General features: G+C 57.7%; 1 protein-coding gene across 2 annotated transcripts in view; it reads right to left on the minus strand.

The window, feature by feature from the left end:
* The window catches only part of FBN3 (fibrillin 3), an 80,235-nt gene that overhangs the window by 18,247 nt on the left and 49,102 nt on the right, over positions 1 to 12,886 (minus strand). For both annotated transcript variants that reach the window (XM_053965832.1, XM_053965834.1), the window contains exons 25-43: positions 12,555 to 12,683; positions 10,815 to 10,940; positions 10,275 to 10,400; positions 9,473 to 9,595; positions 9,111 to 9,236; positions 8,883 to 9,008; positions 8,408 to 8,530; positions 7,665 to 7,787; positions 6,444 to 6,569; positions 5,943 to 6,065; positions 5,170 to 5,292; positions 4,421 to 4,582; positions 3,971 to 4,039; positions 3,602 to 3,727; positions 3,169 to 3,294; positions 2,723 to 2,872; positions 2,355 to 2,426; positions 1,199 to 1,324; positions 819 to 944 (exon numbers count right to left, since the gene is read on the minus strand). In XM_053965832.1, the coding sequence (XP_053821807.1) occupies positions 819 to 944; positions 1,199 to 1,324; positions 2,355 to 2,426; positions 2,723 to 2,872; positions 3,169 to 3,294; positions 3,602 to 3,727; positions 3,971 to 4,039; positions 4,421 to 4,582; positions 5,170 to 5,292; positions 5,943 to 6,065; positions 6,444 to 6,569; positions 7,665 to 7,787; positions 8,408 to 8,530; positions 8,883 to 9,008; positions 9,111 to 9,236; positions 9,473 to 9,595; positions 10,275 to 10,400; positions 10,815 to 10,940; positions 12,555 to 12,683 (2,331 nt within the window). The remainder of the gene's footprint in view (positions 1 to 818; positions 945 to 1,198; positions 1,325 to 2,354; positions 2,427 to 2,722; positions 2,873 to 3,168; positions 3,295 to 3,601; positions 3,728 to 3,970; positions 4,040 to 4,420; positions 4,583 to 5,169; positions 5,293 to 5,942; positions 6,066 to 6,443; positions 6,570 to 7,664; positions 7,788 to 8,407; positions 8,531 to 8,882; positions 9,009 to 9,110; positions 9,237 to 9,472; positions 9,596 to 10,274; positions 10,401 to 10,814; positions 10,941 to 12,554; positions 12,684 to 12,886) is intronic.

Raw genomic sequence — 12,886 nt, forward strand, 5'->3', positions numbered from 1 at the left:
CAGACAACGAGATTTATGTGCTGTCATCCTGGAAAAAGGTCGGGGGGGTGATCAGGTGTGTGCTCAGGTGTGTTATAGGTGTGTGCTCAGGTCCCAGGTGTGATCAGGTGTGTCCCAGGTGTGATCAGGTGTGACCAAGTGTGGACCAGGTATGTCCAGGAGTGTTTTTCAGACGTGAGTGGCTCAGGTATGACAAGGTATGTCCCAGGTGTGTTTTCCAGGTATAACCAGGAGTGCCCAGGTGTGTCCCGGGTGTATTTCCCAGGTGTGATCAAGTGTGTCCCAAGTGTGTCCCAGGTGTGTCCCAGGTGTGTTTCTCAGGTGTGAGTGGCTCAGGTATGACCAGGTGTGTCCCAGCTATGTCCCAGGTGTGATCAGGTGTGTCCCCGGTGTGCCCAGGTGTGTCCCAGGCGCATTCCAGGTGTGTCCCAGCTGTGTCCCAGCTATGTCCCAGGCATGCCCAGGTGTGTTTCTCAGGTGTGAATGGCTCAGGTATGATCAGGTGTGTCCCAGCTGTGTCCCAGGTGTCCCAGGTGTGATCAGGTGTGTCCCAGGTGTATCCCAGCTGTGTCCCAGGTGTGTCCCAGCTGTGCCCAGCTATGCCCAGGTGTGTCCCAGCTGTGTCCCAGCTGTGTCCCAGGTGTGTCCCAGCTGTGTCCCAGCTGTGCCCAGGTGTGTCCCAGCTGTGCCCAGCTGTGTCCCAGCTGTGTTTCTCAGGTGTGAATGGCTCAGGTATGACCAGGTGTGTCCCAGCTGTGTCCCAGGTGTGTCCCAGCTGTGCCCAGCTGTGCCCAGCTGTGCCCAGCTGTGTCCCTTACCCACGCAGGCGCCCCCCGGGGACAGGCGGTATCCGGTGGCGCACTCGCAGCGGAAGCTGCCCGGGATGTTGACGCACTCGGCGTGCCGCTGGCACAGCGTCTCCCCGCTGCTGCACTCGTCGATGTCTGCGGGGACAGAGGCCACCGGGACGCTGGGATGGCACCGGGAACGCCGGCATAAATCCAGCGGGGATCCGGGAATGGCTGGGGCGGGGCTGGGATCGCTGCTCCCAGCGGGAACAGCCCGGCTCGGGAAGGAGCGCCGGGATCAGGGAGCCCAACTCCCGGTGCTGTGCAGGACATCCCAAAAATCCCCCCCTGTGGAGCTGCCGGCAGCCCCGGGGGCGGGAGGAGCCGGAATTCCCGCTGGGATGCGGTACCTTCGCAGATGAGCAGGATGTTGTTGTAGCTGAAGCCGATGGGGCACTCGCAGCGGAAGCTCCCGATCTGGTTGATGCAGACGCCGTTGGTGCAGATGGCTGGGATCTCACTGCACTCGTCGATATCTGCACCAATCCAACATCAGCATCCCAGCCCGGCATCCCGGGAATGCTCCACAGCATCAGCATCCCACCCCTGAATCCCAGGAATGCTCCTCAACATCAGCATCCCACCCCTGAATCCCAGGAATTCCCCACAGCATCAGCATCCCAACTCTGCATCTCGGGAATGCTCCTCAACATCAGCATCCCAACCTTGTACGCCAGGAATGCTCCACAGCATCAGCATCCCACCCCTGAATCCCAGGAATGCTCAACATCAGCATCCCACCCCTGAATCCCAGGAATGCTCCTCAACATCAGCATCCCAACCTTGCACCCCAGGAATGCTCCACAGCATCAGCATCCCACCCCTAAATCCCAGGAATGCTCAACATCAGCATCCCAACCCTGCATCCTGGGAATTCTCCACAACATCAGCATCCCCCTCTGCATTCTGGGAATGCTCCACAACATCAGCATCCCACCCCAGTGTCCTGGGAATGCTCCTCAACATCAGCATCCCACCCCTGAATCCCAGGAATGCTCAACATCAGCATCCCCCCTCTGCATCCCAGGAATGCTGGGAGGTGCTGGGAGAACGCTGCCCATTCCCCACAGAGGATCAGTGGGAAAGGGCCACCAGGAAAGCAACTCTTGGGTGGTGGAGAATGAACCCTGCAGGTCATGCCAGCCTTGGGCTGCTCCACGGGATTGCTGGCACGTTTTGGGAAGGCTCCACCCAGGACACGGCCCCTGCTTGCTCTGAGTGTGTCCCTGCAGGAACAGCTCAGCTCTGGGACCAGGCTGGAAATGGGGAGCCCAGGGGGTCACTGGAATACTGGGATGGTTCTGGGGTCCCAGCACAACCCACCACCAACTCCCTCCTGTTGCACTTTCTTCCCAGGAAGAGAAGATTAATTAATCTCCCACCTCCTGGCACTGCCAAGCCTCTCCTCCTTGCCCTAATCTTTAATTCCCTAAGTGAAGCTCCCATGGGATGACAGCAGAGGCTCAGGAGCAGCTCTGGCCCCGTGGGGATGCAGGATTTACTCACCAATGGGCTTCCCTGTGTGGATGTCAATGATAAATCCGGGGGCTTGGTTCCCACACAGGATCTGGTACTCGGCTGGAAAGGGAACACCGAGGTCATGGCTGTGCCCAGTGAGGGCCAAGAGTGCTGGAATTGGGGTCTGAGAGGCACCAGGGGCTCCCTCACTGTGCTTGGAGTCACCTCCAGAGTGCTCTCCTTTCTCCCCATTTATTCTGTTGGTGTCCATGCCCCAAATTTCATGGGAAAATGGGAAAATCGATGGGACAGGGATCACACGGGAAGGACTTACGGCTGGCAGGGGTGGGACAGGGACCCCGTGAGGGCACTTACGGCTGGCAGGGGTGGGACAGGGACCCCGTGAGGGCACTTACGGCTGGCAGGGGTGGGACAGGGCTCGCAGGGTTTGTTCCAGGCCTTGCCAATGTTGTAGGAGCAGCAGCACATCTTCTTGGTCATGTTGAAGGACAGCTCGTTCTCGCAGGTGTCGTTGTAGTTGCGGTAGCAAACGCTCTTCCTCATGTCTGCAACGGCAGTGCCAGGCTCGGGACAGCCCTGGGAATGGCTCTGCCAGCCCTGGGAATGGCACTGCCAGCCCCAGGAACGGGAGGAAAGCCCTCCAAAGGGAGCCCAAGCCATGCCCGATGTGTCACCCAGAGCAGAGCACCGAGTGCCACATCCAGCTCTGAGTCCCAGCCCCTGTTTCCAGCACTTCTGCTCCATCCCCTTGGCAGTGCCAAGAGCCCCCTCCCCACAAATCTGGACCATTCCCCATGGATCTGAGCCCTCCCCGTGAATCCAGATGGATCCAGAGCCGTACCCATGCAGTTGTTTCCCCCGTTGACCTGCATGTACTCGGGGGGGCACACGCAGGTGTAGTTGCCCAGGGTGTTGTAGCAGGTGCCAGGGCCACAGATCCCGATGTGGGCAGAGCACTCATCAATATCTGTGGGAGAAAGGAGTCAGAGCACCTGGCACAGGTGGAGAAGGGCATGGGGAGGGGTGGGGGTAGGCTTGGCACGAGGGATGGGTGGGTTTGGCACAGGGAGCGGGCTGGGGACAGGTTTGTGATGAGGGAATTGAGAAAGGAAAGGGGAAGGGATGCTCCCAACCATTCCTGGGGGCAGCTGGGACGCACACACAGCTCTGGCACACACGGTCATCCGCCTTGTCACACATACAGGGTGCCACGCCCGTGTCCCCAGCCCCTGGAGCAGGTGCCACCCCCTGTCCCCACCCCCTGTCCCCGGTACCCTCGCAGATCCGGGTGTCCTCGTTGAGGTAGTAGCCCAGGGGACACTCGCACTGGAAGCTGCCGAAGGTGTTGACGCAGTTCCCACCCTGGCACAGCCCTGGCAGCTCCTGGCACTCGTCAATGTCTGAGGAGGGACAGCAGTGGGACATTTTCACTGCCTGTGCCACCCCCGCAGCTGCAGAGAGCTCAGCCCACCACGCCCAGCCCTGCTCTGGGTCACAGCCAAGGAGAGGCACACTTTGTGCCCATCACTTGGTGGTCAGCGGGCACCCAGCACCCAGTGCCGTGGCACAGAGTGTCCCCACAGGGCTGGGGTCCCCCAGCACCCCATCCCTCGGGAAGGGCCGTGGGAACAGGGATAACTCACCCTCCAGGATGACAGTGATGGGGTTGGGCCGGAACCCTTCTCCCCCAGGGCACAAGGTCTTGTACTCGGCTGTGGAGAAAGGCAGGCAGGGGGGCTGAGGGGCTCCCGTGAAGCAGGAGGGGTGGGGAGAGCCAGGAGAACGCCAGCAGGAACAGGCCATGGGGCTGTGGCCAGGGCTCAGATGGAGCAGCTCCATCCCCATCGCCTGCCGAGCCAACTGAGCCATCCCACAGCCTGCCCTCCCTTCAACGGGGGGATTCCACATTCCCTCCCTGGGAATGAAGGATCCCAACCTGGACCCCACAGACACAGCAGCCTGGCCTCCCCGACCCCACACCACCTCTGCCTTTCCCTGGATGGAGCAGCAAATCCCAAACTCCATCGGGAAGCGACCCTGCCCCTCCTCCCTCCTTCCCACCCCGTGTCCATCCCAAGCTTTTCCCCACTCACTGGTGTTGGCTGGAGGACAGAGCTCGCAGGGATTGCCCCAGGCACGGCCCAGGGAGCAGCAGCAGGAGGCCCGAGTGACCCCCACGCCGATCTCAGCACTGCAGGAGATGCCCCCATCCCCTCGGTCCTGCGTGTCCAGGAAGCAATTCCCAACCCGGGTATCTGCACAGAGACAGGGCTGCTGAGCAAAGAAGCCTCTCCTGGAAAACTTGGGGGTGCAGGAGGAATGCAATCATGGAATGGTGGAATGGTTTGGGATGGAGGGGACCTTAAAGGTGACCCCGTTCCACACCCTGCCGTGGGCTGCAAAGGAATGTGAAATCTTCCAGGGATAAGTAAAAATTGTGGGTTACTGGGGCTCTGTGCTGGGAGCTGTGTGGGATCGTGGAATCCCAATGGGATTCCATTTGGAATCCCAAATGGGCTGAAGGGACCTGAAGGATCATCCTGGCCATGGGCAGGGACACCTTCCACTGTCCCAGGCTGCTCCAACCTGGCCTTGGACACTGACAGGGAATAAAGTATCTCCAGAGCTTCCCCAGAGCAACATTGCTGCAACAAGAGGGGCACCCACAGTGGTGACAGTGACACCAGGTGGGGCACACTCAGCAGGACGTGCTGCTGCTGCAGGGTTAAACCCATGGGGGACAGCCAGGCAGGGCCAGCCACCCTCGTTGTGTCCAGTTCCAGCTACACAGGACCACCAAGAAGGACCCCCAGGGTGGGTCTGGGTGGGGGGTGCCACTCACCCACACAGCCCACCCCCGTGGGGTTCAGCTCGAAGTCCTGGGGGCAGTTGCACAGGTAGCTGCCAGGGGTGTTGACACAGAGCCCGTTGATGCAGTTCACAGGGTCTGCACACTCGTTGATGTCTGAAAGGACGCACAGATGGACACTGAAGGTCAAGGGGAGCACTGCCAGGACAGCCCAGCCCAGCCTGAGCTCTGTGCCCAGGTGTATCCCCACCCCACGGTGCCCCTCATGTGAGGCAAAGCCCCCCCAGAACACCCCCAGCCCTGTGCCACCCCCAGCACCCTGCCCAGAGGAGCAGCAGAGCCACACCTGTTGCATCACTCTGGGGAATGGTTTTTCCCCCCCACCTCAGAGACCCCTGTAGCTGGAACCATGTTAATTTAACCCTTCCTTCCTCTATGGACCCAACTGGCTGGGAGCCAATTGGCTCTTCCTGAACAGGGGTCTAGATAATGCCCTGTTCCTTCCTGGTTCTCTCTCTTTCCCTCTTCCTCCTATGGAATAAACGTCTTGGACCACATCGGGGGTTAGAGCCTCTTTTGGAATCTTTTGCCTTAACCCTGAAATATTTCCCCCAAAGCTCTCTCAGATCTGGGCTAGCCTTGTAACTCCAGGGGGCTGTGGGGGAAATTATTTCACACACCCAGCTGTCCCTCCTGGCCACCCCAGCAGCAAGGACACCACAGGGACCATGGATTGCTTTTAGGCTGCCATGGATGGGGCCAGCTGAGCCCAGCAGAGCCCAGAGCAGGGACCCAGGAGCCCTGACCTGTGCAGTTGCCCCCGCTCCTGTCCAGCTCATATCCATCGTCGCAGGCACAGCGGAACATCCCCGGCAGGTTCTGGCAGGTGCCAAAGACACAGATGTTCTGGAAGGTGCACTCATCAATGTCTGCAAAACAGGGACAGCTGGGGACAAGCTGTGGCAGGGTGAGGGCCAGGACAGGCTGCCCCTGCTCCCACCTCCTGCCCAGCTGTGACCAACCCACCCCAGGACTCCTGGTGCCGTTAGAGACAATCTCCTGGGGGAGCTGGGCTGCACCACCCTCTCCCACCCTCTCCCCTCACCCCTGTTCTCCTGGTTTTCCATTTTGCAGGAATCCAGGCTCAGCCCAACCTCTCTGAAGGCTGGGGACCGACCGCTGCCAGTGGCAGAGGTGGCACCTCGGGAGCCTGGCACCAGCAGGTGCCAGCCTGGCTCAGCACTGGACCAGGAGGTGACAGCAGAGGACAGAGAAGGCCAGGAGGGGGTCAGAGCCCGGGCACTCACCCTGGCAGGCCTTGCTGTCCTCGGTGGGGTTGAAGCCCATCTCGCACTCGCAGCGGTACCCGCCGGGGGCGTTGAGGCACTGCCCGTTCTCGCACAGGTTCACGTTGTCTGCGCACTCATCCACGTCTGCAGCGAGGGACAGTGTCCACACAGGGCTGGGGGCTGCCCTCAGCCAGCCCAGGGGACACCAGGAGCCTGTGCCCACCCACTGCTGGGAGGCTGCAGTTCCTGTCAAGGCCCTGAGCCTCCCCAAACACCTGTGAGGAGGTGCTGGATCCCTCTGGAGGTGTCTGTGGCACAGACCGGGCTGCCCTGTGCTTTGGGGAACCAAAAAGGCTGCGGGCTCAGAGGGGCTGTCCTCTGAAAGGTAAGTGTGCATTCTATTGCCATCTGCCAGAGCTGGGGCAGTTCTCTGCTGTTCATTGGGCAGTTTTCTTTATCTCTCCCACAAACCAATCCTCCCTCCAGGGGATCTCTTCTGTTCATGGGCCATTAATTATTAACTTTTAACTATTAATTATCTTCTGTTCATGGGCCATTCATTATTAACTATTAACTATTAATTATCTTCTGTTCATGGGCCATTAATTATTAACTATTAACTATGAATTATCTTCTGTTCATGGGCCATTGAGTCTCACTGCATGGCTGATAAAATTCCATCATCCCACGGGGAGATGCTCCGCCCAGGGGGAGGAGCCAAGCATTCCTACCTGGATACAATCTGAGGTTTGGAACGCCACAGCAGCCTTTGCCCACTGCATTCCCAGAGGAGCAGCTTTCTGCCCCACTGCATTCCCAGAGGAAGCCCAGGCCTATCCACACCACCCCTGGAGCTTCAGAGGAAAACTCCAGCCTTGTCCAGGATCCTGCTCCAGCAGAAGCACAGCTGGCACTGCAGGAGGGCTGAGCCACCATGGAATGGGACTGCTGCCACCACCCTGACCCACAGCGTGCCAAGTCGTGTTCTGACTGTCTCAGTAGGTTTTTTTTGTTTGTCTGTACTATTACATTTGTATTTTCAGCTTTCCTAGTGCAGAACTGTTATTCCTGCTCCCATATCTTTGCCTGAGAGCCTTTCAATTTCAAAATTATAACAATTCGGAGGGAGGGGGTTTACATTTTCCATTTCAGGGGAGGTTCCTGCCTTCCTTAAGCAGACACTTGTCTGTTCAAACCAAGACAGGGGCTGGTGCCTGTCCCAGTCCTGTTGCTGCTCACCTGAGCAGGAGAAGCCGTCGCCGTTGAAGCCGTCGCGGCAGGCGCAGCGGTAGGAGCCGGGCGTGTTCACACAGTTGGCGTTCAGGTTGCACTTGTGCTCCTCAGTTGCACACTCATCCAGGTCTAGGCATGGATAACGTCCTGTCAGTGCCTGGCCTGGCTAATCTGGAATGACCTTGGGCTCCTGGATGAGCTGGACTCACTTTTTGTGCAACCACAGAGTGGTTTGGGTGGGAAGGACCTTAAGGATCATCCAGTTCCACCCCCAGGGACACCTCCCACTAGCCCAGGTTGCTCCAAGCCCCATCCAGCCTGGCCTTGGACATGTTTTCATGCCTTTGCCCTGAGCCTGAGCAGCTGCAGGGGCACACAAATGGCCCAGGAGACTGTCAGGGCACTTGGAGGCTTCAACAAATCCCTGACAGCCTCTGTGGCCATGACCTTGCTAAGCCACTGACCATGTCACCACATCTGCATGGCTTTAAATCCCTCCAGGGATGGTGACCGGGCCAGGGCTGGACATTTCCATGAAGACATTTCCCCAGTATCCAACCTAAACCGACCCCCCCAGCTGTCCCCTCCTGTCAGGGAGTTGTGCAGAGCCAGGAGGTCCCTCCTGAGCCTCCTTTTCTCCAGGCTGAACCCCTCCATCTCCTGCTGCTCCAGTGGAAGCTCAGCCCAGCTTCCCCAGGTGCCTGCAGGACACCTGGAGAGGGATGCCCCTGCCCTGGGTGAGCACTCACCATTGCACTTGAGCCCGTCCCCAAGCCAGCCCGAGCGACACTTGCACTTGAAGCTGCCAGGGACGTTGATGCAGGACGCGTGCATGTCACAGTTGTGGGCCCCAATCTCACACTCATCGATGTCTGCAGAGGAAGGACACCAGGGCTGGCACAGCTCAGCTCTCCCAGCACACCAGGGATGAGCCTGGGGTGATCCCGCGCCGGGGTTTGGGCTCCTGGAGCTCCCAGGGCTTTTGGGGGAGAGGCTGCCCAGGGTTGGACCCTGAGGAGCTCAGCCCTGGCAAACGTGCAGGAGGAAGGGCAGGCTCCTGGCTCGGCCATCACCTGGGAACAGGTGAGCTCCTGGCCCTCGCTGCCTGCCCAGCACATCCCACAGCACCCCCCCCCACAGCACCCGGGATGGGGCTCTCTCCAGGGCAGCTCTGGGAGAGGTTTCCTGTTTTTTCTCACTGGCAGCCCCAGCTCCAGCTCCCACCTGTGCAGCCCGTGGTTCCCTTCTTGACGAAGTAGCCCAGCTGGCAGTGGCAGATGAAGGAGCCCTTGGTGTTCTCACACTCGCCGTGCAGGCAGATGTTGGGGTTGAGGTCGCACTCGTTCACATCTGCAGGACAAAACCAGCCATGGGACACCCCGAGGACCCCGGTGTGGCTCTGGGGACAGCATGCAGAGCTGGGACACGGCCAGGGCACAGCCAGGGCCTCACCAATGCAGGTCTTCATGTCCAGGGATGCCATGAAGCCGTCGAAGCAGAGGCAGCGGTACTCCCCGGGGATGTTGGTGCACTGCCCCCCGTCACAGATGTCGGGGTTATCCTCACACTCATCAATATCTGCAGAGAGGAGACCATGCCAAGGTGAGCACAGTGAATGCTGGAGCACGAAGGGGCAGGAGGAAATCCCAAATTGTGAGCGGCTGGACGTGGCAGTGCAAAGCAAAATCATCCATCCAGAAAAATCCTTTCTCTGGAAGGGACTTAAAAATGTGACTCCCTCATCACGGAGCCAACAGTGGGGGGACACAGAGGTCCCTGGGCCAGCACCTGCAAGAGCCAAGGTGGCCACTGACCTGCACAGGACCTCTTGTCTGGCATCAGGGCGTAGCCTTCGCTGCAGCTGCACTCGTAGCTGCCCTCGGAGTTGGAGCAGTGGGTGTCACAGCCCCCGTTGGTGATGGTGCACTCGTCGATGTCTGGGGACAACCACACAGCGCCCTGAGTTGGGAGGGACCCACAGGGACCCAGCCCAACCCCTGGCTCTGCACAGACGAGAGCCCAGGCAGCAGTTTGGGTGGGAGAAGAGGACACAAACCTCCCCCAGCCACAAGAAAACACCTCATTCCTTCTGCCCAGCCCCTGGCAGTGCCCTCACAGCCGGTGACAGTCCCCTGCCAGCAGCACAGGTTTGAGTGTCACCCATCCAGGACATTCCCCCTTTGCTTTACTGCTGCCCTGATTTTTAAAAGTGTTAAGTTTTATTTTATAGTTCTTTTGAAAGTTTTAAAGTTCTCATAAAACTTCTTTAGCCTTCTGATAACGTTTCCATATTTGAGAGTCAGCATTCCCACACAATGTCATGTATAAATAGAATAGTTTACATATTTCTCTGTGGGTGGAGAGAAATGATTGATTGATCTTTGGACCAGTGTGGTTGGAGAGGTGGTGATTCCATCCTCCAACCCACGGTCACCTTTGGAATTCCATAAATACCAGATGTTTGAGTAAAACTGGCTCTTTTCCTCTTTTGAGCTTCTGTGCGCTCATTTCGTGTCCAATAGCGACACTTCACCCTCTGAACACAACACACACGAGCCCGGGAGGGTTCTGGGCTCACCCCAAGGCTCTGGAAGGACCATTTGGAGGAGCACTCACCGACACAGCCCTGCCTGTCCGGCGTGGCCTGGAAGCCCGAGTCGCAGGAGCACTGGTAGGTGCCGATGACGTTGACGCAGCGCCCGTTGCGACAGAGGTTGTCACTGAGGGAGCACTCGTTGATGTCTGAGGGGACAAGAGCACTTGGAGCAGCCAGCCCAGCTCAGGCCGTCATCTGGTGCCCACCCCTGGGTGTCCAAACTGGATTTGTCCCACTGGTCAAAGGGAGCAGCAAAATAAACAGACAACATCAATGTAACAAAACGCGGGGAATGCGCTTGGTCTGGGTGAGCTCTTGGTTTTGGAATGAGCTCCTCTTGGATGAGCTGGACCCACTTGTCATGGAAGCACAGAAGGCTTTGGGTGGGAGGGACCTTTAGGATCATCCATGGGCAGGGACACGAGCAGGGACACCTTCCCCTAGCCCAGGCTGCTCCAAGCCTTTGGCCACCTCCAGGGATGGGACGTACGGGACGGGAAGGAGATACCCAGAGCCCTGCAGGAGCTCTCCCTGTGGGATTTCCCTGCTGTGCCCCTCACCAATGCAGGTGTTGCCCTCAGCTGTCAGCTCGTGCCCAGGGGGGCAGATGCACTCGAAGCTGCCGTCGGTGTTCATGCAGATCCCGCCCCGGCACAGCAGCGGGTCCCGCTCGCACTCGTTGATGTCTGCACGGGAAAATGGGATTGGTCCCTTCCAGAGGCTTCTCCACTGGAGGAACATCCCAGAACGGGGAATATCACAGGGTTAACAGGGCAGGGAAAGCTGGGCTTGGGTCCCAGAATGGGGAATATCACAGGGTTAACAGGGCAGGGAAAGCTGGGCTTGGCTCCCAGAACAGGGAATATCACAGGGTTAACAGGGCAGGAAAAGCTGAGCTTGGGTCCCAGAACAGGGAATATCACAGGGTTAACAGGGCAGGGAAAGCTGGGCTTGGGTCCCAGAACAGGGAATATCACAGGGTTAACAGGGCAGGAAAAGCTGAGCTTGGCTCCAGTGGTCTCCTGGTTGGGGTCTGAATGTTGGCAAATCCCAGCTTGTGCCTCGACCTCAGCAGAACCCAAGAGCCCCTCAGTGACAGCAGAGAAAGGAACTGAGGTTGGATATATTTTTTTAAAAAACTCATTCTCATCTCATGTTTATTTTCCTTGAAGTTAAAAATGGGTTATTTTCCCTGATTTGGATAAAACACTGATGAGATTTTCAGGTAAAGAGGGCTGAGATACACCTGAAAATGGGGGTAACCAAACACCCCCAGATCAGTGGGAGCCTGTTCCTGGTGAATCCCAGGCTGCATTTTCACTGCTGGTGTTGTCCCCTGCCCCAGGCTGGAAAGAATTCCTCCCTCAGGAGGCTGAAGCCAAATTCTTTTGCCAAACACAGGTGGGAAGAAGTTAATCCTTGACCACAGGCAATGACAAAACGTCACCACCCCCTTTGGGGTGAGATGACTCAGCTCCCTGTCACCCAGAAAAAAAAAAGGATAAAGTGGAATTGGACAAGTAAGAGTGAGCATTAAATTTAAAAACAGAACAATGAAATGAATACAATGAAATTTATATCCTTCTATAAAGATTAGAAATCCGACTACTTCAAGAAGGCACCAGGTCATGGGTGAGCACTGTGACATTCCCAGTGTCCCAGAAATGGAGCAGGAGGAGGAGGATGATCAGTGGGAGCTGTGGAAACCCACACTACAAATTGTACAGCAAAGACAAAGCCCCTGCCAGGGGCAGTGATTTATTTTAAAGAGCACAGAGAATAAAACATGAAAAATAAATAAATGGTGTTGAATCATGGCTTGAAGTGGTTTGAAAGTCCAAGCCAAAGCAGAATATTAAGAGCAGGTCAGTGAGACAAGTGAGTCTGGCTGGACAGAGGAGAGGAACATGGAATGCCAGGAATTAGAGGACAGCAAGAGTCTGGCTGAGCTGTTGGAGACAAAATGAGGTACTGAGGTCACTGATGGGATTTTTTTTAAGCTCCAAACAAGAATTATTCAATTGAAAACAGATGATACTCTGACAGAATAAAAACAAGCCTTGGGCAGACAGGAGGAGCTGTAAGGAACTGTGTGAGGATAAAGGGAGGTTAAAAGGGCAGCTGAAGGGAGCCCCTGGAACTGAGAGGGTGGAAGGGGGCACAGGGTGTCCCAGAGCTCCTCATGGACAGCTTGATCCACGCAGTGATCAGGCAGCTCTGGCTGTGCCCTGCCCTGTCCCAGGGCCCTGCCCTGTCCCAGGAGGGTCAGGAGGTGCCCCTGGGGGCTCAGCCCCGCTCACCCATGCAGTTCTTCATCATCATGAAGCCGCTCTCGTAGCCCTCGAAGCACTCGCACTCGAAGCTGCCCGGGGTGTTCACGCAGGAGCCGTGGCCACACAGGTCGGGGGAGATGCGGCACTCGTCGATGTCTGGGGACAAGGACACGCCGTGGGGCAGGACAGGCCACCAGCAGGGCCAGAGCCAGCGCTGGGCTGCCTGCACAGCACACCAGGGATCAGCAGGCAAAGGGAATCTCCCATCCTTGGAGAGGCTGCAGTTCCGCTGCTCCCTGGGGCAGGGCTGAGCCTTCCCCCCACAGGCAGGAGGAGCCTTGTGGAATCACGGAATTCCA

The sequence above is a fragment of the Vidua chalybeata genome, chromosome 27, assembly GCF_026979565.1.
Source record: "Vidua chalybeata isolate OUT-0048 chromosome 27, bVidCha1 merged haplotype, whole genome shotgun sequence".
Lineage (NCBI taxonomy): Eukaryota > Metazoa > Chordata > Aves > Passeriformes > Viduidae > Vidua > Vidua chalybeata.